Source organism: Carassius carassius, chromosome 1 (assembly GCF_963082965.1).
Source record: "Carassius carassius chromosome 1, fCarCar2.1, whole genome shotgun sequence".
Lineage (NCBI taxonomy): Eukaryota > Metazoa > Chordata > Actinopteri > Cypriniformes > Cyprinidae > Carassius > Carassius carassius.
Window position 1 is genome coordinate 27,328,880 of NC_081755.1, and position 26,043 is coordinate 27,354,922.

Here is a 26,043-nt window from a genome sequence, read left to right on the forward strand (position 1 = left end):
CTTCATCTTTCCTGTTCCATCCATCCCACTGTTTCTCCTGTCATGGCGCATTCTAACAAATCTCTCCTCCTTCCATCCCTCCATCCTTCCCTCCCTCTCTCCCAAATCCTTCATCCTCCTCCTCTTCTTCACATTTCTGCATGTGTAATCCTATAGATTCTCTGATGTTATGCTACACTCTCACTCCTCTTGGGCTCTTGTCCTCCTCCTCCTCACTCTCTCTCCCTCTCTCTCTGTCTCTCCCTCCCCCTCCTCTCCTCTCTCCCTCTCTCTCTTTCCCTTCCTCTATCTCTTTCTCTTGCACCACCTGTTAGTGCAGACCCCTGTGCTTTGGAATTCACTTGTTTATGAGGGAGTATTTCACACTCACACAATCAAAGGTAAGAGAAAATCCTGCTTATTTATCTATGCCTGTAACTTCTTAGCACCTGTTATGTAATTTAATCTGCCGGCATTTCCTTGTTTATTGCTTTATTTGTTTGTCCCTCTCTTTGCAAACCCCTCCCACCCTTTCTGTCTCTCCGGTAATTAGTCAATTCATTGTTAACCCCTTCTTGCTGTGTTAACGTGCTGTCTAGTATTTGGAAATGCAATTAACATAAAGTTCCCTCTACCTGTTTACTGCTGGTCCCCTTAACCTCTCCTTTTGTCCGCGTGCGTGAGCCTCCACAACATGCACTCATTGTGCGTTAAGTATTAATCTACTCATGTATGCGTGCACATTAACCTTTTCGCTGTCTTCCTGTTTCTCTCTCACCTCCCCTCCACCCCTCAACTCACATTTGTTGTTTTGATTTGGCATAATCTTAACTTTGAATGGGGAGAATTTACTTCATTCTGGCACAGAGCAGGAAGATATATGAATAATCTGACACTTGGTGACACTGTGATATGAGATACTGTGCATGCATTGCTTTTTGAAGCTCTTGTGGAATGCATGTGATGTGAACCGCTCTCTCTCTCTCTCTCTTTCTCTCTCTCTCTCAATCTGGTAATCCATCAGTGTCTGAATGACACACTGACTGACTGTGAAACGATGATGTGCTTCTCATCAGGACCACTGATCTCGTGTGAATAAAAGAGAACATGATACCTCTGATGAGACATAAGTGAGAGTTCAGAGACAGACAGACAGACAGAATTAGATGGATGGATTGATGGATAAATGGATAAACTATCTGCAAAGTTGTGAAGCCGACAGTAAACGATAGTCTTTTGTTATTGTCTGTCAAAAAAGAGTCAGCTCGCAATCGCCGAAACGAGTCGTCAGGAATTTGAATCATATTCTGTTACGGCTCTACGTCATGAAGAAACACATTTGCATAATGTCCGCCCACGTTTTAGGTCGCCAGCTTGCCTGCCCACAAACACAGTACCATTTCTGTGCGGTTAACATCATTTCGAGAAGACACTGTATATCCTGTGAGAGTAAATTTATTAGATCTCATCTCATAATTACCTCAAACTTGTCAACACTTGACACTTGCCTCTGAGAAATATCCTGCTCCAGTCCTTCTAGTGAATCAATGTTGTCTCTGTTTCATCATTAGAGCCCGGCTCGAATTGGTAAACTATCCATACTATCTTTTCTATGTATTGAAAAGTCTCCAGGACTGTCATTCTGTCATGGCAATTGGTGTTTTGTTTCTGACACGCACTGTATGCAGTAGACCAATCCAGAGCCAAGCTCTCTACAGCTCTGGACCAATCACAAAGGACTGCGCCATCTGACCAATCACAGCAGTGAGGGCTCACAGAAAGAAGGGATTCTTTGAACTGCTTCACACGAGTCGTTTATTTACAAATGAGGTCAAATTAAATATATTTTGTGAGAAAACTAGCATGTTTTTTGACCTTGCATGCATGTAAACCTGTTTTAGGAGACTCATAAAACAATATTAGCAACCTTAAAAATGGCATAATAGGGGCAAATTTAAGGAATTTAATAGTTGCTCATGAGCATGCATATTATTTTCATATTGGCAGTTTATTAGTTTATTCTGCCTTATTCTGCACGACCTTACTTTTAATAATTATCAGTAATTACGTTTTTTTTTTTTTTTTGGAAAAACAGTTAATAGTTCATATGTGTTCCCTGATCCAAAGTGTCACTAGACAAAGATACACATGAAGAAAAGGACTACTTCTTATAACGATAGATGGATGGAGAGAGAGACAGATAGACATATAAACAGACTGACAGAGAGAGAGACGTAGATTTAGCCTCCAGGCAGAAGCAGCAGAGAAAAGAGTAAATGAGAGCGAAACAGGTTTGTATGACCAGATTCATGTGTCAGTTGCACAATTAAAGTATTGTGCAGCTTAGTCCGCTAGTTAATTTAATCAGCTAGCGAGCGTGTTGTCAGCCGTCCAAATCCCATCTCGCCATTGTGTTTCATGATGTGAGTTTGGCTACAAGTGCCAACAGTGTCATAATGTACTGTGACAACACACTGCCAAACATGTCAGTAATTTACAGTACTGGAATATCTCTCTTCATTACTTCCTCTCACTCCCTCATCCCACCCCCCACTCCAAGGCGTCTTCTCAACAGCCTCTTCATGTCTTGCTGTGATCCAATCTCAAGTGCTGACATTCATTTATTTTGTGACTGCGCTCACAGAGTTAGTGGGCTAGTGCGCAATGCGTACAGTTTATAATGCAAGCCGTAGGCAAGAGAATATGTGTGCTGCCACGACAGTGTTGTGAATGCAACTTTTAGCAAGTTTGTATTTGTTTTTATTAATGATGTAAAAACAACAGTGCTAACATGAGAGCTAACTTAATTCTAGATTGACTTCACTAGCTATTTGGCTTGTTAAAACACTGCTTAAAGACTAGATTTCTCAAAAGATGCTAGGAATGAGGTCTATAGTTGCCTGCCAGGAGAAGCACACATAAAGTCTATGTAAATTAGATTACATTCTAATTCGCCGCTGGCTTGGTCGTTTCTGAAAGACATTCACATCACTTTTGAATTGAAATGAGCTCACACAGTTACCTCTGAAGATGAAAAATATAAGATACAATCACATTCAGTTGATAAGAATTACATTATTATTCAGATTTGTTCTAGTGCGGACGTATCATTTCTTCCGAAATCTTGTTTTGTCACATAATGATTTTAGATGTAAATTGACATTTCCCTCAGTCTGAGGGCTGAAAAACAGTCCTTAGGTTTCAGTCGTCGCCAGTGAATTGTAAATCATTGAAAATGTTTAAATAAATAATGAAACAAACGGCTTCATAAACCACCATGGACACATATTATTACGTACAGCAGGTGGTGGGAAGAGATTTCATTTGAAGGCTGAAAAAATATTCTGCTTGGCATGAGGTACTGTGCTAATCGCTAATCTTGTTAGCGTCCATGTGTCATGATCTCATTAGCCGAGCTGCACCAATGCCATTATGACTACTTACCTGCCACCACCGTGGCCACAGCCATGATGCCTGTCAAAACAGTGGACACAGTGATGGATTGACAAGTAGAAATCAGTGCTGTGGCATTTAATGATGCGCTTTTGGACAAATGGGCCAGAATTACCTTAAAGGTCAGCTATGTATGAGTATTTGTCCCATGCATTCTTCCTTCTCTTGAAACTGCAGCTATGAAGGTCTCTCTGATCCTCTCTTCCACTCTGTCCAAATGTGCCATGTTTTTTTAACAAAAAATACTGAACAAAAAAAACTAAAATACTGTTAAACACTTTAAATATTAATATTATTAAAATATTCATAAAAAAATATTCATGTTTTATTTACAAAACCATTAAAATCTTTGACGTCGGTAGGTCTTTGTTTTTTGTTTTTGATGTCTCTTATGCTCAACAAAGTGAATATCTCAGTAGTGTTGTCAAATATTACCATTTTCTATTTTAATATATTTTAAATTTTATGTTATTTATTCCTGTGATCCAAAGCTTAATTTTCAGCAGCCATTACTCCTGTCTTCATAATACTTATATTATCGATGTTCAAAACAACTTTGATGCTTGATATTTTGGTGGAAACCATAATAGAAAATTTTCAGGATACTTTGATGAATAGAACGTTAGAACAGAATTTATTTGAAATATAAATTATTAGTTTACTGTTGCTTCTTTAATTTAATCAAGTATTAATTTGATATTTTGTGATATTTCGTGATTTTTTTATTCACTGATGAAAAAAAAAGTTCAACATTTATTTGAATTAGAAATCTTTCTAACCTTATGTCTTCACGGTAACATTTGATCAATTTAATGTAGCCTTGCTGAATAAAAGTAGAATTTCTATCTTTTTAATATCTAACTTATCTTATTAAATATTAATGGTAAAATTATTATTAAAATATGATAGATAAATAAATGTACTAGACATGATAATATACATATCTGCACTTGCCTTTTAAGAAGGGTTGTCATATCTTAACAATGGTGCTGACTGTTCCATGGTACCACCACAGTCCAAAATTATCCTCCCTGATTGAAATTAGCTGCAAACGCCCTGAAACATTCTCAGGGGAGCTTTATTTGCATATGAAATGTGCCCTCAGAAACAAGACGTTTTGGCTAGAACCACGAGTAAGTCAAAAGTGCATTCTCTCTGTATCTCATCAAATTACACACTCGTTTTCTCTAAACCCATTTCCCACCCTCTCCTCGTTCTAGCTCAGTAACCCTTAAAACTAATATTCTGTGGTCTACTCGGTGAAGCTGTTCCATTTGTGGTTTTCAGTGATGCTTTATGCCAAGCGTTTAGTGGAGTTGACAAACCTTAACTGCGGCACTTTTTTGCAGCCAGCCTCACGTTGAGGGGCGAGAAGAGGATGTTGGAATTTAAAGTGTTCTGCGGCACGCAGGTCTGGGATCTCAGAAACAGTTTTGACCAGGTCAATTCATCTCAGTCTCTAGACTTAAAAAAAATGCTGGGTTAAATACAGCCCAGCGCTGGGTAAAATATGGACAAACCCAGCGATTGGGTTTTTTTGACCCAGCAGGTGAGTTACTGCACAGAATGTTGGGTTAAATATTCAACCCAACTGTTGGTTGAAAACAACCCAATTACTGGGTTTGTCCATATTTTACCCAGCGCTGGGTTGTATTTAACCCAGCGTTTTTTTAGAGTGTAGAGGTATTACAGATCAAATGCATAGCTGACAGTCTGTCAAAACAAACAACAACAACAAACAAGGCTGTTCAGAGGACAAGTCTCTGGAACAAGTACTTTAATTTAGAAAGGAAACCACAAAGGCTTAACAGCGGTTCCAATTTACATTGAATAAGACTGAGGAAGCCTTCAGGGAAGAGGAAATCGGCCAAACACTGCTCTGACTTCAAGCATAGATTTTTGCTCACGACTTCTAAATAAATCAGGGCAGGGCTTAGATGGCGAGTTCTTAAAGCTAGAGCTCAGCACAAACTTCTTAAGCCGCAGCATCCAAACGCCTACTCTCCTTCAACACTGAACCTCCGGCTGCACTCTTTCCTCACCGCTTTGTACCTACTCATGCTCACAGCCTCTAGCCTATTGCTCTTGTGCTGTAGTCTGCAGTTCCACTCTACAACAAGGTTGTGATTCTTCTGTTTAATTGTGTCTGTTTAATGTATAAAACTTTTCAAGTAGAGCTCAACAAAGAGACCTTTGGTTCTGGATTCTAACATAGGTCTCTAGATCCAGGAAATATCTGCAGCTTCTGTATGTTACATTTCCTTGATCTCTCAAGAAAGATCTTTAGTTCAAACTCTATGACCTTAACATACAGTGGAGAATAATAATTCCTTACATTTATATAGCGCTTTTCTAGGCACTCAAAGCACTTTACATAGTCAGGAGGTATCTCCTCATCCACCACCAGTGTGTAGCATCCACCTGAATGATGCGACGGCAGCCATATTGCGCCAGAATGCCCACCACACACCAGCTTACTGGTGGAGAGGAGACAGAGTGATGAAGCCAATCAGCAGATATGGGGATTGTTAGGAGGCCATGATGGTCAGAGGCCAATGGGCAAATTTAGCCAAGATGCCGAGGACACACCTCTACTCTTTTCGAAAGACATCCTGGGATTTTTAATGACCACAGAAAGTCAGGACCTCGGTTTAACGTCTCATCCGAAGGACGGTGTTTGTTGACAGTATACTGTCCCCATCACTACACTGGGGCGCTAGGACCCACACAGACCACAGGTGAGCACCCCCTGCTGGCCTCACTAGCACCTCTTCCAACAGCGACCTAGTTTTCCCATGAGGTCTCCCATCCAGGTACTGACCAGGCTCAGCTCTGATTATCTTCAGTGGGCAACCGGCCTTGGGCTCCAGGGTGATATGGCATTTAGAATGTAGGACTAAATCAATTTCTGGGAATGCAAGTGCCCTAAAGATCTGCTTAGTGAGTTTCTGCTGTGCTGTGGTGATCTACATGAACATATATTACCAGGAAACTGCTTTGAATTTGCTGTTGAACTGTATATTAATGCTGCGTTCCAGGCAGGTTTTTAAACCCGTAAGTCACGACTTCAAACCACGACTCACGACTTTGTAACATTCCAGGCAAGTCACACCAAACTACCTGAGCACTTGGAATTGTAGCTAGATTATTTTATTGCAACGTTATATTGTCCTAAAGTATATTTCTCACCTTGTACCACTTTTATAAACACTGCATCCATAGGCAATATTCTCCAGGGGCTGCCATGTGGAATGTGGAACTGGGAGTTCATCGATCTAGTCCGAGTTCACGGGTGGGAAGTCATGGTTTTGACTGCCGTCCCAGTGCACTTTCGCAGGTAGAAGGTTGGAAAAACACGGGTTACGGGTTGCCTGGAACACAGCATAAGTGTGGGAAGTTTGATGGTTATGAATTTTGTCTTTAAACAGCAAGTTCACAGGTTAATCCCTGAGCCGATCACCATGTGACCTTGAGCAAGGCACTTAAGCTACGTTCAGACCATGGGAATAGAATACGCACTTTTAATAAAATGTAAAAAAAAACTCAAACTTGATCAAAGACTACTTTTTGTCAAGGTTAGAATTTTTTGTTTAACTAATGATGAGTCTTCTGGTTCTACTAGCTGTTAAACCGTCTCAAAAACAAAAAATTCTGTGCTAACTGGAGTCGCTCCAAAGATTTAGCAAACCGGTAGTTCTTTGGTTACTTGATTATTTTGGAAGAAAGCTGCGAGGGTAATCAATGAAGATACAGCGAGGTGCTAGAACTCATAAGTATTATAGTTACAGCTACATACAAGAAAAACTTGAGGGAAAACTATAGTAGGAAAACGTCCACCTTATTGCATGCGTGCACAAATTCCCTGGCTTCTGGAGCACATCACCTTATAAATGAAGGTGTAAATGTTGACTTCAGTGGCCACCATGTTCACTTCCATATGAGTTTGCTGCATGCCATCTTTGTTATTGTTTTGTTGCACATACAGGCAATTTAATTTACTCACCATGCCAAATCTGTACAACTGACTTCCTTCTGTAGAACACAAATTATTTAGTTATATAAATATTTTTATTTTTGCCCATTCAATGAAAGTCACTGGGATCCAGTGTTGTTTTGGACCTCTTTGACTTCCACTGTACAATATCTAGTCTATCAGGTTTGAAGGCAGAATTATCATATTTGCGTGAACTATCCCTGTACCGCAGGTGGCTCTGGTGGAATTGTCTATGTACTTGAAGTCATTTTTGGATTATCGACCGTCTAATAAGTGTCAAAATAACACTCTATTTCTCTGCTTTAGCTCTATGACGGTGCGAAAGGGAAAAAAGCTCACCATCTCCATCCAGGAACACATGGCCATAGACGTCTGTCCCGGCCCCATACGACCAATTAGACAGATCTCTGCATATTTCCCTCGACTCTCCCCGACCGCTGAGCCTATCTCTCCTAACCCTGCTTCTCCATTGGCTCTCAGCCCGGGGGTTGGGGCCTCTGGAGGAACGAGCAGGAGTCTCTTGTCCCCTCTGCAGGCCGGGGACAGAGGAGGGGGTGGGACTCTGTCAGCAGCAAGCAGCATTGAGACATCGGTGGACATCTGCAGTTCAGACAGCGATGACAGTAGTAAGTTATGACATATTGTGCACTTAACTACCAACAGGAGGATCACACACACCATCAGAGGGAAACTCTTTAGTCACACATCAATATACACAACTGTAACTGTAAGGTATATCATGAAAGTATAATCAGGTTACATCAGTTGTACTGTGTGAGTCACATGTGAGTGCATAATGGGAGTTTTGAGAGACCATGCGTTGTGGACACAGTCGGGATTTGATGACACCCTCTGCAGCATCTAAAAAAAACCTTAATTCATATAACAAATAATTCTAATGAAATATACAATATACACAATGAAAATACATAAGATTTAAACAATAAATGGATTTTGACGCTCTCTAATTTGATGTAACAGACTTCTTTAGTATAATTTTTCAAGTAATTGCCGTGGAAATCAACCGTGGAAACTAAAGACATTAACACAACAATACAGTACGTCTCCTGATGGTCCATTTACATCAGGGAAGTAATTCAATAAACTATATAAAAATATTTACAATAAAACCATATTTTAAATTATAATTTTACCTGTTATCTGCAGTGTATGTTTAAATAAATCTCAGAGTTATGTCAAAAACACCTGAAAATGTATCTTAAGAGGCTTTGTGCTAAAAAAAAAGTTACGTTTGGAATAGAAAGTGGAGACAACTCAATATGGCTTTGAGGACAAAACAACGATGGATCAGGTCACATAAACATTTTAGAAGTTAGGGGTAGAATGTAATATTATTAAGTAATTTATTGTTTTAAATATATTATCCATACTGTAATTCCACTCCACAAATGAACATCCTAACTGATATAGGCCTCGAAGGAATACATAGCTATTGAACATAGCAAGGTATTTTGTTTGTCATATTACCTTATTTAAACTGTTGGTGTTGGTTGTTTTCCTTAGACTGCCTGGCAAAAATTTAATGTGAATTATTTTGCTAATAATTGTGCAATATTAAGCATATGCTTTGCATTGGCAAAATAAATTGTGCAGGCTTAATATTGCAATTTGCAATGTTGCTATCCATCTTACCATCTATCAGATATGCATGCTTCATAATTGCACTGCATAATGGATTGTTTAATCTGCTTTCTGTCAGGTTGTATGGTATAGATGCAATTAACATTTATACTATCATTCCTATTATTATGAAGCTGCACTGGGGACGTTAGAATTTGAACTGAGGTATGAGAGAGCGACCAGTTCACTCCACTGTACCATCATCAGAGCAAAGGTAATGTCTGTCTCACACTTCTGCAGTTCACTACACACTCACACCTATTCATGACTCACTCCAAAACCTGCAGGTCATTTACCCTTTAGCAGTTTGTTTCACTTCAACAGAACTCCATACTGTTGTTTCTTTTTATTCAGCAGATCTTGTCTAATAAATTGATTGCTTTTTGATGTAGGGTTTGAAACCTATGGATTTTAATGGCTTGTCAGACCCTTACGTCAAACTTCATCTTCTACCAGGAGCATGTAAGGTGAGCAAGTCCTGTTTGGAGCAATTCAATTGCAATTGTTGTTTCATCCAAAAAAACATGACTCATATGACTCAAATGACTCATATACTTTGATTCATATGACCTAATTCTATATAAGTGTCATTATATTGCCAAAAATACATGGATGCCCAAAAAACAAACCCATACTGTATGTGCTTGTTGAACATTTACTCGCAAAACTATGGGAATTAATAGAGAGATGATCTTGGGATGGGATGCTGGGATTTGCTCTCATTCAGACACAAGAGCATCAGAGAGGCATTGATGTTGGGTGATGGGGCCTGACTGATAGCCTGCGTTCCAACTCATCCCAGTAGTGCTCATTGGGAGCCGGGTCTGGCCTTTGTGCCTGTCACGTTTATCTACACCATTTCATTATAGATCTTGCTTTGTGTACTGTATTATCATGCTGGAACAGAAAAGCACGCTCCCCAAACTGTCCCAGAAATTGCCTTCAGTGGCATTAAGGAGTCTAGCCAAAAACATAATTTAGAGGGGAATTTCCAAATATTCTTTGAAATCATATTAAATCATATTAGGTTTTCATTTATGAAAATTTGATCAAAATTAAGAAACATGACAAAGTGATTATATGCTAAGTGCCTCTGAACTATCTACTACTTTTATTTCAGAAACAACCACTGCTCAAAATGTTTTATAGCATTTATATATACAGTACTACCAATCAAAAGCAAATAAGATTTTTAACTGTGTTTGAAAGAAGTCTCTTATGCTTAACAAGGCTGCATTTATTTGATTTAGTGGCACATGATCCTTCAGAAATAATCCTGATTTAGTGCTAAAGTATGATATTTTTCATTATGAATGTTGATTCATACCTTAATATTTTTATTAAACCATGATACTTTCTTCAGGATTTGATGAATAGAACACCGTTATTTGAAAGAACAGCATTTATTTGATTATTCATGTCTTTACTTTCAATCAATTTAATGCGTCCCTACTGTATAAGAATGTGATAAAAAAAAATTCTAAATCCTATTGACCCCATATTTAGTGTGTGTGTGTGTGTGTTAGAGGATTAATATATAATCTTCAATCTTTATTTATTCATTTATTCAAAGTGTGTTATACCCACAGGCTAATAAACTAAAAACCAAAACGGTCCGTAATTCTCTAAATCCTGTTTGGAATGAGACTCTCACTTACATTGGCATCACAGAGGAGGACATGCTCAGGAAGACTCTGAGGTTAGTGAAGACATCTGTGCATTCTTGAATATCTCTTTATGGGTGACTCAAAGTGGCCTGTGAATCTATTCTGGATATTTCTATCTCAGAGAGCAGTGATTTGACAGTAGCCTGTATATCTTGCTTCGACAGTAGCTGTGTGAGAGAAAGTGTGCCTGCTTAGCAGACCTTCCTGTCACTTATGGACCTTCAGGAATTATCAAGTTTCTGGGTACATTTACTCCTGTGCGCGCCTTGGAAAGTCGGCATTTATATTTAGGCTGAATATTTTTGCAGTGCTGAAAGGCACTCTTCAGCCCCATCATCTCCAAAGAACCTCGCCATAAGTGGAGTGACTGCTGTAACACTCGGGTTTATCCTGCGATTATCCACAGAAAAATTACCTCTGTGCTCGTGATATAAATGAACAGTGTCCCCTGGAAACCTGGGAGTAGGACTGCTGGTGTTTTCAAACTTGCCCGGGGTGACAGTAGTCAGAGAAAAGTCATTTAGCCGTTTATCTCCAAGGGAGAGTACAGGAGCAGAGGTGGGAGCCGAATCCACAAACATGCAAGCAAACCTTTGAAAAAAAAGAGCAGGCGCTTACTTTCGACCAAACTGTCAGAGCCAGAAAAATCATCCTAATCCCTTTCATAAATATACATTTCTGTCTGAGCCATTTCCAGCTCTTGCTGCTCTGCGGAAGATATTTTTATTGCCTTTTTATCACTTTCGCCCATACTAAATTTACAACTTTCATGTTTCTCTTTGCCCTCCTTCCAGTATAATTGAATAACTCTCTCACTTTCTTTTTTATGCTGTTGTTTCTCTCAGGTTATCGGTGTGCGATGAGGATAAACTGACTCACAATGAGTTTATTGGAGAGTCTCGCGTGGCCCTGCGACGAGTGAAACCAGACCAGACGAAACGTTTCTACACCTGTTTAGAACATCCTCCACCTGTAAGACACACATACATACATACATAATCATTTTGAGTCTGTGAGAAGAGTACCTGACGTGAATGCTACATCACTGTGATCAACGACTGATCTGAATGAAATTAATATAAGCTTGTTCTAACTAATCTTCACCAGATAATACTGTAGATAGATAGATAGATAGATAGATAGATAGATAGATAGATAGATAGATAGATAGATAGATAGATAGATAGAAATAATTGTATAAATTAATTGCTGATGAAAAGTTGATGATATGAAATTTAAGAGATGCACATTAACATAGATTATAAATTGCATGTATTGCACAATTACCTTATACATCAAGATCTGTCTTTCATCAAAGCTACTTTTATCAATTTTGCAGTTTGGGCACGACCTAAATGCTGCGCCATACACTTAGCTAAAAATAAAATGCATTCCAAGTTGCTGCTGGTTAATTTAGAATTGATGGATGAACTTGCATCTCGACTCGACATGTTTATTAAGTAACATGTCAATTGTGATAAGGCCTTCCCGAGTTACGAACAGCGCCATCTTTGTTGTTTACTTAAATAGGTTTAAGGAAGTCACAGCTATTGTGAGATAAGAAAAGGAGCATTTTTAATTCAAAAAGCATTTTGGCCTGAAGCATCCGTCTATCCACGTCCCAGTATCCCACAATCATCTATTATGGATTCTGCCTTTCAAATCTGGAGTGACAGAGGTATCATGGCAATCAAAGATCTCAATGACAATGGTACCTTTCACAGACCTGTCAGCTAAATTTCAACTTCCATCTGCTCACCTTTTTCGCTTCTTTCAAATTAGGCATTTTGTGCAAAGAAACCATGATTTTCCAAATCTCCCCCCAGAGACTTTGGTAGACACGCTTCTCAAAGTAAACCCCAATCAGAAATAGGCTATTTCTTATATTTTTAAAGCCTTTGATTCCACTTTCTCTAATTTCCATAACTCTTCCATCTGTGCACGGCACGGACTGATTCAATGTAAGCAAATACATAGGTCTTACTACACTAACCACAGATTGTCCAAGTTCTATCCCAATGTTGCAGATGCCTGTAATAGGTGCAACCAATCTCCTGCAGACTTCATCAGACTTTTGGTTTAAAATAGTTTTCTATTTATTTGAAATGTTCTTATTTTATTTTCCTTTTATTTCCCACATCAGGGTGTGGGATGCCATGTAGGGGATAGGGATGGTGTGTTGTGGGGAGGTGAGGGGGAGTGTGGAAAAAAAAAGAAAACAATGTGAGCACTGTTTCATATTTATAAGTACTGTTTCACATTGTGTACACTTTGTATGGTTGGTGCTCAATAAAACATATAAAAAATAAAAAATAAACCTTGGGTGAGAAAATAATTCACTGTACAAAAAAAAACAATACAAATCATGTGAAATAGACATTTTCTAAAGTGGCACTGAAAATCAGTAAGGAAAAGTCAAGTGCTGTGATTGGTCTGTTGTATGAACAAGGCAATTTGAGAGTCACATCTGTTATCAGTGTAAAACACTGACTGTATGAATGTAGCCAGTGACAAATACACACGGAGGCTCTCTGCTCGCTTCATCTCTGTCTCCTTTCTCTCTGTCTCTGCCAGTTTCCCTCTCCTACAGCCATGGGAGCAGCACTGCGAGGGATGTCCTGTTACCTACGAGAGGTACTCTTTCCCAAACCCACCTGTTTTTACCCTGCCTCTCTCCCAGCAAAAAAGACAATTAACAAAGTACTGACATTTCCGGATACAAGTTAACAATGACGTTTTAAATATTGCAATCTGATAATTGCCTGCTGATTAATGCTCTCTCTCACTCAAATGTTTTCACATTGGGATCTAACCTCATCTGCATTTCAATAAGAACATTTAGCACAAGTGGGAACGGAAGAAATCGATTAGCATTTTCATTACCATCCAAAATTGTTCTCAACATGCTAGGCGCACCACAATGAGAAATACCAGAAAATACAAAGGACACAAGGAGGATTACGAGCGAAGGATGGGGTCGGCTAAAGAAAGGGCAGGCGTGTGGGTGTACTATTTGTGCATTTCCGTGTTTAAAGCTGTATATCTGTCAACAAGAACAAATGTTCCATTCATAAATGATGGAGAAGATTATCCGAAAGGCACTGCGGCCTCCAGAGAGATGAGATACAATTTGTTCTATTTAACTTGGTGTTGTACAGCACTTACGCTGCCAATGCCCAGTGTTGACAATTTCATGACAGACGCTGCTGAAATGTGAGGCACATAGAGAGAGAATTCAGATCCATTTCTTCTGATTTAACCAGAGACGTAGAAACAAGCTGGAAACTGGGGGAACACATTATAGAGCTCATCAGCCTGGCTCATGAATATTAATTAGGTGACATAACAGTACTGAAAAGAGCATAAACGGACAGTAGACACATTAGGATTCCCACTTACAGACTGTGATGGCGCGTTCATTCGTTTGATTATTGCTTAAAACGCATATTTTGTATTCATCTCTCACTCTGTTTCACATTTCTTTCATTAATAAACCGATAAATGGTCAATTTGGAAGGACAGAGGCGGCAGGACATTTTGCCGCCCGCCTGAAAGCAACAGAGATTTCTGGAGACCAGAATAATAACATTTTCAAAGGAAGTGGAGAGATTATGTGGGGGGAGGAGAGAGAGGAGAAAGCCACAGACAGCATACATAGGCAATATGAAGAAAATGGAGTGAGAGGTTACGGGGTTATGAATGGACAGAGGGTGCTGGATGAGTGACAGACAACACACTCACAGGTCTCTGGAGGAAGAGAACTAGAACTGACAGGGGAAAACTGCTGAACTGCTTCGAGGGATCACAGAGACAGTGATGGTTCAGAGGCTGGTTTGAAATTACATTATGTTAAAGGGACAGTTCACCCCAAAATTACATCATTTTACAGCAAAAAAAAAATATTATTTGTGCAATCTCATGCCATTCCAAATCGGAATTTCTGTCTTCTGTAGGAAACAAAAGGGGATGTAAGGCAAGGTTTTAATTCAGGTGAACTCATTTGAAACCATTCAATAACTTTAAGGAACAAACTGAAACTCATGCCATTTTTCTTGAAAATCTTCTGCATAACAGGCCCTGGCCTTGTGAAAGGTAGTGCACTGTAGCATGATTTTAACAAGAACAACAAGCTTATTATGAAATGAATAAACCTAACAATACTTGGGGATGATCTTACAATCATGTTTTCAGGCAACTTAATTGCAGGCAACTTAATTGCATGTTAAGTGCTATTAAATGAAAATGTATTGCAATTGAAATTATATTAAATGCTATTAGATGATCTATTGAGTGCTTTTTTGACTGACTGAAAGTCGTTAAAGCTGCAGTCCATAACTTTTTTGTACATTACATTGTATATTCAGTACAATATTATTGAAAAGAGAAGCTTGGACATTCTGCTAAATAGTTTCCTCTTTTGTTCTACAGAAAGAAGACATCATACAGGTTTGGAAACAGTCTTTTCATTTATAGAAAACTATTCCTTTAAAAAAATAAGAGTTTAATACAACTAAGAACTGCAAATGTAAACAGAAGTAAAAAATAAAAATACGGAGAACATGCCCCAAAGGAAGGATGGCAAAGTCACAGCAGAGTTTATAGCACAAGAGTCACTATGTTTATTTAAAGCTTTTGATTTGGTGTCATGACTGGCATACATACAGATTCTGGTGACTGGTGCCACGCCATCTGCCTGCTAATCACGCAAATCTGAATATGAAAGCTGTGCTAGCGCTGATATGTGTGTGCGCGTTCCCCGCCTCACTGCGCACCTGTTTACCTGCTGGATACACCCCCTCATTATCATTAGTGAGTCTGCATGACAGGGGGTCATTAGTGTGAAACCTCATGGAGCACAGCAGACAAAAGCCCAAGCAATTCAAGCTACAACATTTAAACCATGCTAAACTAATTTATCCCATTCAGAAATGCCATTGGCATTTTAATTAGTCACAGAATCTTTCAGTGGAAAGCCACTGCTAGGCCACCATCTGCTTCATTGTGGCTAATTTGTTCCACATAGATTTTCAAGCAAAAACCCCAAATGTTATTATATGATGTTTGCATTTTATTGGATTTACTGAGCTACAATAGATTTGATTAAACTCAATTCAGTAGGGATGCTAGAGACATGTCCCTCTATTTAGAGATATCCAGTGACTGCTGAATTGTCCCTAGCAATACTTTTCTTATTCCACGTGTTGTATTATTACACAGACAGATATATAACACAGAACAATACAGTGAAGAGGAAACTGTCTGCATTATTTTTATATTAACCCCACTGAATAAAGTGAATCCAGACCAAAACAAAAACATGAAATAGTCTCCACCACCCATAAACCCCTCAGGAGGATTGACAAGAAACTGGATTATCTACAATTATACTATATGAGATAAATGTAATCATTTATGAAAAGTATATAACAATGTATGTCTTCAAATGAGAGAAGAGAGAAAGGGAAAGGAGAAAGAAAGAAAAAAAACAATTAAACATACAGAATATACATGCATGCAAACACACAACCATGCTCTGCTGGAGATAGATGTAAACATTCACACACTGAACAAACTCAATCACAATCTAGTGAGGTCAGAAAAATTTAGAACTGGGTTCCTGTATAGTGTACTTCACTTTTTCTGGAGAAATGAATGGCATGAGATCTTTTAACCAAGAGGTAGTTAGGGGTGGAGTTGGACACTTCCAATGTAGCAAAATGCATCTTCTAGTAACCAGGGAGGCAAATTCAATAACATCTGCTTGTTGTTTCGAAATAGTAGAAGAAAACACAGACACACCGCAGGACATGGAGGGAGAGAAATATGTAAAGCCCTCGAAAGAAAATAAAAAAAGGAAGCCCAGTATGACGCCAATTTAGGGCAACTGAAAAATGTATGAACATGGTCAGCAGGAGAAAAGGAGCATCTGATACAAAAGTCTGGAGACAATTTATGAAGTCTAGCTTTGGTAAAGCGGGTTCGGTGCAAAACCTTTAACTGAATCCGATTTAACCTGGCACAAGCAGAATAGAATTAACTCTAGCAAGAGCCTCAGACCAGAGCTCTTGAGAAAAGCTGAGCTCTAACTCTTTCTCCCATGTCAACTTCAAACATAACAGAGATGAAGATTTAGATGAAAGCAACATGAGGCAGATAGAAGAGATAAGGTAAACTCTCACGCAGGGATTTTCCTGGCAATTGGGGGAAAGTTCTTAGAAAATGACGAAGCTGGAAATACCCGAGTCAGTCTGTAGCATGTCAATTATATTTGGATATAAGGTCGTTGAAAGTAGGAAAAAGATTATCAGTGAACACATCTGAGAAATTAATTATTTTTTATATGATTGAAAAATTAATTATATTTTTAAGTATGATCAATCTTAGATGGCAAAAACAAGTGGTTGTTGCAAATTACTTGACAACATAAGTGTTTAAAACATACATTGTAAACCTAAATGTCCAAAGCTAACTGGTGCTGAAGGCAACACTGAAATAAGAGTGTGCCGTTTAGATGTGCATTACTACAGTTAGAGACCCGAGGCATGCTTTCTATCAGAATAATGATTGGTCCAATTAATTTATGATATTACAATAAAGTGAGGTCTGTGCAATTAAGAAGCCCCGTTATTGAGCACTATTAATCGGTCTCTGTTAAACTGCCTCTTTGTTGTCATTAGTTACTCTCTAATTATTTGAATTGATTGACTGAAGTTAATATTAAAAACCTTGATGTCGCAGCCTAAAAACATATTTTTTTAATTATGAATGTATGTTTAGATATTCTATCATGAAGTGTATAAAACTAAATAGTAACTTTACATAATCAAAACTGTAATTATGTAACATACTGGCATAAAAAGTTATTATTAAGAGTGTATTGGCTACCATAAATAAACACGTTACATGACCTGAAATTGTGGTCAGAAGTCAACTGTAAAAGCAAAAATGGGTGGGGGCTGCTTTTATGTCTCCAACAATGTCAAAATCAAACCTACGCCCTGAAACACCTTTATCATACCTAACATTTCATATTTATGCAAATAGTGGAAAGGAAATCCATTATTTTCCCCTGAAGTATGCATTTTTATCTATTGCATATTCATGTGCCTTCCTGCAAACGTACAAATACACGAGTGGGAAACCACAACAATTGCAGCGGACCGTAAGTGGCGGTTCTTAGTGTAGTTGACCTCATGCAGCAGGGAATTATATGTGCAGCTATTTTGTCTGTCTCCTGAGCATTAGACAGCTGGGCTGCTCTCCTCGTTGTTTGCATTATGAGTTGTCTGTTTATAACGCAGGGGTTGCCCCTCTGTCTGCCCACTATCTGTGTGTGTCTCCTCACTGTTAAATTAATGAAGGTCTGGCAATGCAACTTTCACTCAGTCCAGCTCTGTCTCGCTCACACACACACACACACACACACACACACACTATCTGTATCTGTCTCCACACAATTACATTAATGAAACATCGCACTTGCCAGCAAACAGGTTTGGCTTGGCATGGGTCTCACTAATGGGCAAACTCACCCGCAACCCCGGCACAAAGACACACACTTTCACACACATACAAACAATGTGGTAGATGGGCTTTAAGATGAATTTCAAAGTGCAAGGTAAAGAACTAGAAATAACAAGGCTCTTTTTATAAGAACAAACAGGGAGAGAGACACTGTGATGATTACCCTATTGATCCTGTCCTTTTGCTGGTTGCTGAGGAGAGACACACACACAGAGAGAGAGAGAGAGAGAGAGAGAGAGAGAGATGGCTTAAGGCAGGAAGAGAGTATGAAAGACAGATATAGAGCTTACTGCTCTCTATGTGTATTTTCATATGCAAAGGTATTACACTTTCCTCATAAATGCCTGAGAAATCATTTCCAATAATGTTGAATGTGATATCCCATTAGATTAAATATATTCCTATATGCAGTACTGTTAGAGCTCTGTAACTTTAATAAAATGTACAGTATATGTCTATATTTAAAGAAGTATCTGAGTGAAAGGGTCTAATAGTAAACTCCCTTAACATGTATAATTACTTGCACAACAGCAAGTATGGACAGGATGGAAATAAATAAGAGGTTAGTTCTTTTTAGTTTGTGCTGTTGTTTTCCACCAAAAATGATGTCACATTCTGGGGGATGATATGGCGTATTCCCAAAAAATGATTTCACTTTCAGGATATGGCGTTTGTAAGGACTAAGAGATAAGACTAACAGAAAAGTAAGTTAAACTGAGGATACAAGAAAATCAAGCATGTTTCTTAAAATTATTTTAATTATAGAGAGAAAAATGAAGAAACACTTAAAAAAGAAAGAATATCTTAATAAACTGCCAGTTTTTCATTAGTGCGACCGCACAGGGACCTGGCAAAAATAGCAGCATCTGTTCAAATCAAAGTGAATTCATTTAAATTGAACAGTGTGTTCACTTGATTGTGATATTATGTGAAGATACTAAAAGGTACTAAAATGATTAACATCTTAAAAAATAGTTTAATATTTTATCTAATATTTTTGGACTTGCAGACATGAAACTGTAGTTTATAACGGAAATGACACGTTGCTATGCTCTTTATTGTGCTTCCTCTCAATCTCTGCATGTCTAAGCTTTTCTCTTCCCCATTACACTCTTTTATGTCTCCTAGCCGAGACAACTAATAAAAATGAACATGTGTAATCCGTACAGATGGATTATCGAATGTTTCATGTAAATATTGCTCTCGCGGTGTAAGCACTGAATATTCAGAGTCACACTTGAGCATTCTCTGCATGCATTATTAATGTGCATTCAAATAAGTGTTTCTCAAGCCTTACTAATGTGTGGTGTGTGTGTGTGTGTGTGTAAGTGTTGCAACCAAATCAGACAATCATGTCTCATTAAGTCCATATCTCACAAAATCCTGAAGAGGCTGTGCTTAGATCTTCCCGCTTTCCCCCTTGAAAGCCACTGAAGCTGAGCTAAGCCTAAACAGACCAGGAAGAGAGAATGATAAATGACTGTCTCTGTGTGTGGTAGAAGATGAGTCTGAATCACACATCTCATCATAGAGCATTTGCAGAAGACTACAAGAGTTTAAATAAGGATTTTCCATTTTAAGACTAGATCAAACCTTCTCTCATGTTAGAATCAACATTAGTTTTTTACTGAAATCTTGCACAGGGTGTGAATGAAAAAAAAACTACAGATTGCCATCATTTAAGAATGAGCCTACTGCAAAGATGTCACATTACACTAACATCATTACATGCATAACCAACTGTTTATAATTATCTACATGTGAACATTATCAGATTTTACCCTGAGGGAGTCCTTGTCATTGGTTGAGTTGTATTCCGTTTAAAGAGTCTCCTACAGTCACTTTTAATATAAACCATTTATTACAATGCTTGCAAGACAGCACTGTAGTCATATTCCTGGTTGGGTTTGTTCTAAACCTCTGACCTTAAGTGTTAAACTTAATTTAGCATGAACATGAAGGCTCCCTAGTCCAGTGGTAAGTGGACTATACCCCAGGCAGTCTGTCCCAGTAATCCCATATAGCAATCAAAATTGAAATCTAAATTTTCATACCAAAAGCATATTTGCAAGTTTGCCATAAATATCATTTGAAACCATGTAAACATGCCCCAATGTTTAGTAGATATATACTGCAAAAAAATTATATATTTTTTTATATATATATATATATATATATATATATATTATATTTATATTTATATTTTATATATATATATATATATATATATATATATATATATATATATATATATATATATATGTATATATTCCTGTATATAGTGTTCCTGTAGCTCAATTGGTAGAGCATTGCGCTTTCAAGCTCAAGGTTGTGGGTTCGATTTCCCGGGAAAACATGATATGTAAAAATTGATAGCCTGAATGCACTGTAAGTCGCTTTGGATAAAAGCGTCTGCTAAGCGTCTGTTTTTGAAAGAAGTTTCTTCTGCTCATCAAGCCTGCATTTATTTGATCAAAAATACAGAAAAAAAATGTAATATTGTGATATATTATTACAACTTAAAATAATTGTTTTTAAATTTATTATACTTTAAATTATCATTTATTTCTGTGATGCAAAGCTGAATTTTTAGGATCATTATCACATGATCCTTTAGAAATCATTCTAATATGATGATTCATTATCAAAGTTGGAAACAGTTCTGCTGCTTAATATTTTTTCAGAACATGTGATACTTTTTTAGGATACTTTGATGAATAAAAAGTAAAAAGTAAAAAAAAAAAAAAAGAAGCTGTGTTTTTAAAATATAAATATTTTGTAATAACAATATACACTACTGGTCAGTAATTTGGGGTCAGTAATTTTTTTCTTTCTTTTTTTAAATAAAATCAATACTTTTATTCAGCAAGGATGTGTTAAATTGATAAAAAGTGATAGTAAAGAATATATATTATTAGAATATATATTATTTTTTTTTAATAAATGCAGTTCTTTTTAACCTTTTATTCATCAAATATATTAGACAGCAGAACTGTTTCCAACACTCATAATAAATCAGAATATTAGAATGATTTCTAAATGATCATGTGATCGACTGGATGTTACATGTGACACTGAAGGCTGGAGTAATGATGCTGAAAATTCAGCTTTGCATCACAGGAATAAATTATTTTTTTAAAGTATATTCGAATAGAAAACTATTATTTTAAGTTGTAATAATATTTCACAATATTACAGTTTTTTCTGTATTTTTGATCAAATAAATGCTGACTTGATGAGCAGAAGAAACTTCTTTCAAAAACATTAAAAATAGTTATGTTTCCAAACTTTTGGTCTGTACTGTACATATATATATATATATATATATATATATATATATATATATATATAGCCTCAATGCACTGTAAGTCACTTTAGATAAAAGCGTCTGCTAAATGGATAAATGTAAATGTAAAACCAAGTAGATCAATGCCATTTCTACTGTCCAAATTTGTATATGATATACTGATATTCTAGTGAGCATAGTGAGACGCAGCAAGTCTAGTTTGAAAATTTGAAAATCTTCCATTGATATAATGTTAAAATTTAACCAAGTGGTTTTTTTTTCCTCCATAACAGAATTTTTGCATTACTGAAATGTGAAATCTGAAATGTGCTGAGTCTACTTTGTTACAACTATATGCATACAAAATTCTGTTTGGGCTCGTCTTCCATCTATGTGTGTATCCATATATAGCTTTCTTTCTACCACAGTGACTGTGTTGATTCTTGTGTAACCGAGTGTAAACAATGCGTGATTTGGAATTTCATATGCGCATCATTTAAGCCTACCTAAAACCTCAACATTATTCCATGCAACCCCTGGTATTTCTTTCAGGAAATGCCTAATCTAGTTACATTTTATGAACATAACGTTCATTTGCTCTCTTACAGTGGGAGAACGAACAGTTGACCAGTTTGGAAGAGAGGGGCCGCCTGTTGCTCTCGCTGCAGTTCCTTCCCCCACCTGCAGAGGGCGAAGCAGAAGGCCGGCGAGGGGGCCTGTACGTCGGAGTGCTACGCTGTGCCCATCTGGCAGCCATGGATGTCAACGGCTTCTCAGATCCCTATGTGAAAATGTGAGATATCAGCTCCAACACTGAGAAAGCACAGACATGCAGCGAAAAGACATTTGCTAGGGATTCAGGTGGGGGAAAAAAGCCCAAAAATAAAAAGGGCAAAGGAAAAAGAACTCCGGTTTGGAAGGGAGGTGACATAAACAGTTCTCAAAGGTGGAGAGCCAGTAGGAGAAATTGTAAAACGAGAGAGAAAAAGAAATGGATAGCAGCCTATTATAAGGCTAAAAAAAATCTCTGTATGTCCTACGTCTTTCCTCTGATGTGTCTCTGCTTCTCACGCTCTTGTGCCCCCCTCTAATCTCTCAGTATTCTTCTCACATCATGTATTAAAATAAACACTCCCAAACAGTTCTTCCTCCCCAGGCAAAATGGCATAAGAACAGACAGGACTCCCACCCACGCTCCCATCCCTTCCAGTCACTCTCTCTCTCTCTCTCTCTCTCTCTCTCTTCCTTTCCTTTCACAAAACACACACACATACACATTCTCTCTTTTCCTCAGGATCAAAGCCATATTCTAACTGTGTGTCTTGGGGGAGGGTGGCTGAGAGTTAACAGCAGTGCATAAAGCAAATAAAATTTTTATGGAAGCTGGTGGGGTGTCACCGCAAAAGCCGAAAAGCAAACAGCTTGGTATGAATGTGTCCGCAGTCCGTTTCGTATGCTTGCGACGGCGCTGCCACTTGTTTTAATCTCCTGCTCTCCCACTGTCCTGCTGGCCCTCACTTTGTTCTTCCATCTGCCGTTCTCTTTCCAGATACCTGAAGCCAGATGTGAAGAAGAAATCCAAACACAAAACGGCTGTGATTAAAAAGACCCTTAACCCAGAATTCAATGAGGTATGGATGTGTTTGACAAACTGGCGGAGAGTGCGGCACGCTCATTTCATTATATGTGCGCCTCACGAGCGTTTTGAGTGTTAATGAGCTGTCTGGTCCAATATCTGTTTGCGCTGCGTCCTTGCTCACTTCACATTCCCAGAAGACCTCCACCTAAACGCACGTTTGTCTTTCATCACCATGTTGTACGTTTCTCATTTCAGTCATGTCCTCCGTTTCTCTTTTTGTCCTTGTCCTCCTTCCCGTCTGTCTCACGCTCTCTCTGTCATGTGGGCGGCATGCGATCACCAGTAAGGCTAAGTGTTTTATTTCCATTCACTCAGAAGTAATACACACCCAGATTGGCCATATAATTACTCCTTGGATCCGACTGAAGGCTGCTCACTCCAGTCTGCTTGAAAGCAGGTCTGCCCCCTGCTCCACAGGAGCCCCGCTCAGCAAAACCCTGCTATCATATCATATCAAAACCGTTATGAGGCTGCTGAGAATTCCTGAGAGGAATAAGAGGCAGGAGCAACAGCGCTCCTCAACGTATTATATTTAGAAAATGCTTCAATTTCTTTTTATGAACTGTGTGAACATTTGGGGCTGTCTTTGGGTCAGGGGAGAGGGATGGTTAGAGGTCAGAAGAGGAAGGTCCAGTGGTTTGATCCCTGCGATCCCAGCATGATTTAACTCGGATACCCCAGAAAGCTGCCTCCATTTAAAATGTATTGGCTTTCTATTGCTTAAATGTATTTCCCTTTATTCAAGCACATGCCAGGCTTCAGTCAGTATGTGTGAAACCGCAGACGACAACATCTGTTGACTGAACTACTAAAATGTCAATTGTTTCTGGAAATTTGTTTTTGAAGAAACGTTTCATGGGGTTTAGTATTTTGATCATTCCCCAGGTAGCTTCGGAGCTGTCAGGATGATGCATATTAAGATCTTTCGGTGTTTAAAAATGTCCTTTGAAATGAATGAGGGGAAATCAAAAGTGACAGGGAATAAATAACATTTTGGGCTTTGGCCAAAGGGTTGATCAAATGAGCACTGGAGGCATCGTCCTTCATATTATTACTACTGAAAATTAATGAAACTGTTGAAATGCTGCGATAATCCACATCATATTTTACCACCCACAGGAGTTCTTCTATGAGATCTCTCTATCCGAACTGGTCCATAAGACACTGGAGGTCACAGTATGGGACTATGATCTGGGAAGATCTAACGATTTCATAGGTGAGAGCATGCAGTTATAATCTGTTATAATGAGCTTTTTTTTGCAACCCACTATTGGGGAATTCACGAAGAACATTTTTGTTGCGTTCACTGCACTTCCTGCATTTCCATGTTTATCTTTGTAAGGGACTAGACAATCATCTACGAGCATTGCACCATATTTTCACCATATTGCGCCACTCAAGTTAAAATAACACACCTTGAGACATCATTCTCCTAACCTCAGTGTCACATTAACAGACGTGAGACAGACGTGTTTGACCATTGTGTCTCTTTTACTGTCTTGCAAGAGTGCTGCATTTTTAGAATGCACAGTCATGTTCAACTTCGAAAAAAACGAAAAATTACCTAGCTAAAATAAACGTATTATCTTTATTATATGTGCTTTGGAGAATAAAATATGGACTGTGTTTGTGATAGCATCATACAGAGGTGGACAAAGTAATATCCAAATAAAGTACTTTAAAGTAAAAGTACAAATAGGCTACCCTGAAATATTACTGCAGTAAAATTAAGTACTTCATATCAGTTTTACTTGGGTAAAAGTACAAGTACTTGATTTTTTATGTAAATGAGCATAATATATATATATAATAAAAAAAAATACTGATTGATGAATGCTTTTATTTATTTTACAATTTTATATACTCTATCCTGATAAAAATCACTAAGTCACTAAGAACTACTATTACAAATGACTGATAATTAAGTGAAAGTAACCAAATATACTAGTAGAACTAAGGAACTACAAAATGTGTTTTAGCAAATATTAACAGACTTCATTGTAAAGAATCAACTCGTTCATGAATCGGACACTGCTATCACGTCTCGTAACATGTTTTTACTAAATGATTTGGAATGTAGTGAAGTAAAAGTAGGCTAAAAGTTTCCCAAAATAAAAATACTACAGTAAAGTAAATGATACTTGAAAAATATACTTAAGTGTACAAAAAATCTTCACTTACTGTCCATCTATGCTATCATATCATACTATTTCTGAAGTATAGTCTATATACTGTGCACAGCAGGCCAATTTTCTATATGAAGGGAATACCCAGATGACTTACTGCAGTTGCTAAAATATGCATTATTAAAGAGAGCACTCTGTGTGAAATACTATATCCCAGAATGCAATACACTCGATGTAATGAATAGAGCAGAAATAAATTGTTTGTCACTTTTAACATTTGTTCTTGACTTATAATTTGATAAAATACATTTTTAAGCCAACATTAAAGCCATTTTTACAAAGAAACATATATCAGCAGGGACGCAACAATGCAAAAAAAATCTCCATTAATAATGCAATTCTATTTATTTTAATGTTAAGAATTTAGACTTTTATGCTAATGGAAAACGAATAAATTTTATACTACTATAAACATTATAATCTACAGTGTGAAATTTAACGATCACTGAGATTGTGATAGTAAATATTGTTTTTTATTTTGTAAGATTAAACATGACATCAAAGGTTATCTAAATGTAAATATAGAGAGAATGAGCATGTAACATTAAATATAAAAAAAATAAGATGACTTCTATTTAAAAAATCTATATTATATTCAAAAGAAAATCTCTATTATCAGCTGCTATATTCCTGATAAGACGTGCATCCCATATGACATGCAATATTTTCAAGAT

General features: G+C 37.7%; 2 protein-coding genes across 2 annotated transcripts in view; one reads left to right on the forward strand and one right to left on the reverse strand.

Annotated features, from left to right (window-relative positions):
- Positions 1–26,043, forward strand: part of LOC132143499 (double C2-like domain-containing protein alpha) — a 27,305-nt gene continuing 1,262 nt past the window's right edge. The window contains exons 1-10 of the mRNA XM_059553766.1: positions 1–380; positions 7,733–8,052; positions 9,202–9,281; positions 9,460–9,534; positions 10,657–10,766; positions 11,580–11,706; positions 13,309–13,368; positions 22,153–22,337; positions 23,094–23,175; positions 24,303–24,399. Of these exons, the coding sequence (XP_059409749.1) occupies positions 7,737–8,052; positions 9,202–9,281; positions 9,460–9,534; positions 10,657–10,766; positions 11,580–11,706; positions 13,309–13,368; positions 22,153–22,337; positions 23,094–23,175; positions 24,303–24,399 (1,132 nt within the window). The 5' untranslated portion in view covers positions 1–380; positions 7,733–7,736. The remainder of the gene's footprint in view (positions 381–7,732; positions 8,053–9,201; positions 9,282–9,459; positions 9,535–10,656; positions 10,767–11,579; positions 11,707–13,308; positions 13,369–22,152; positions 22,338–23,093; positions 23,176–24,302; positions 24,400–26,043) is intronic.
- LOC132143507 (zinc finger protein 32-like) overlaps positions 22,272–26,043 on the reverse strand; it is a 14,153-nt gene continuing 10,381 nt past the window's right edge. Inside the window, exon 3 of the mRNA XM_059553786.1 lies at positions 22,272–23,097. Within this exon, the coding sequence (XP_059409769.1) occupies positions 23,059–23,097 (39 nt within the window). The 3' untranslated portion in view covers positions 22,272–23,058. The remainder of the gene's footprint in view (positions 23,098–26,043) is intronic.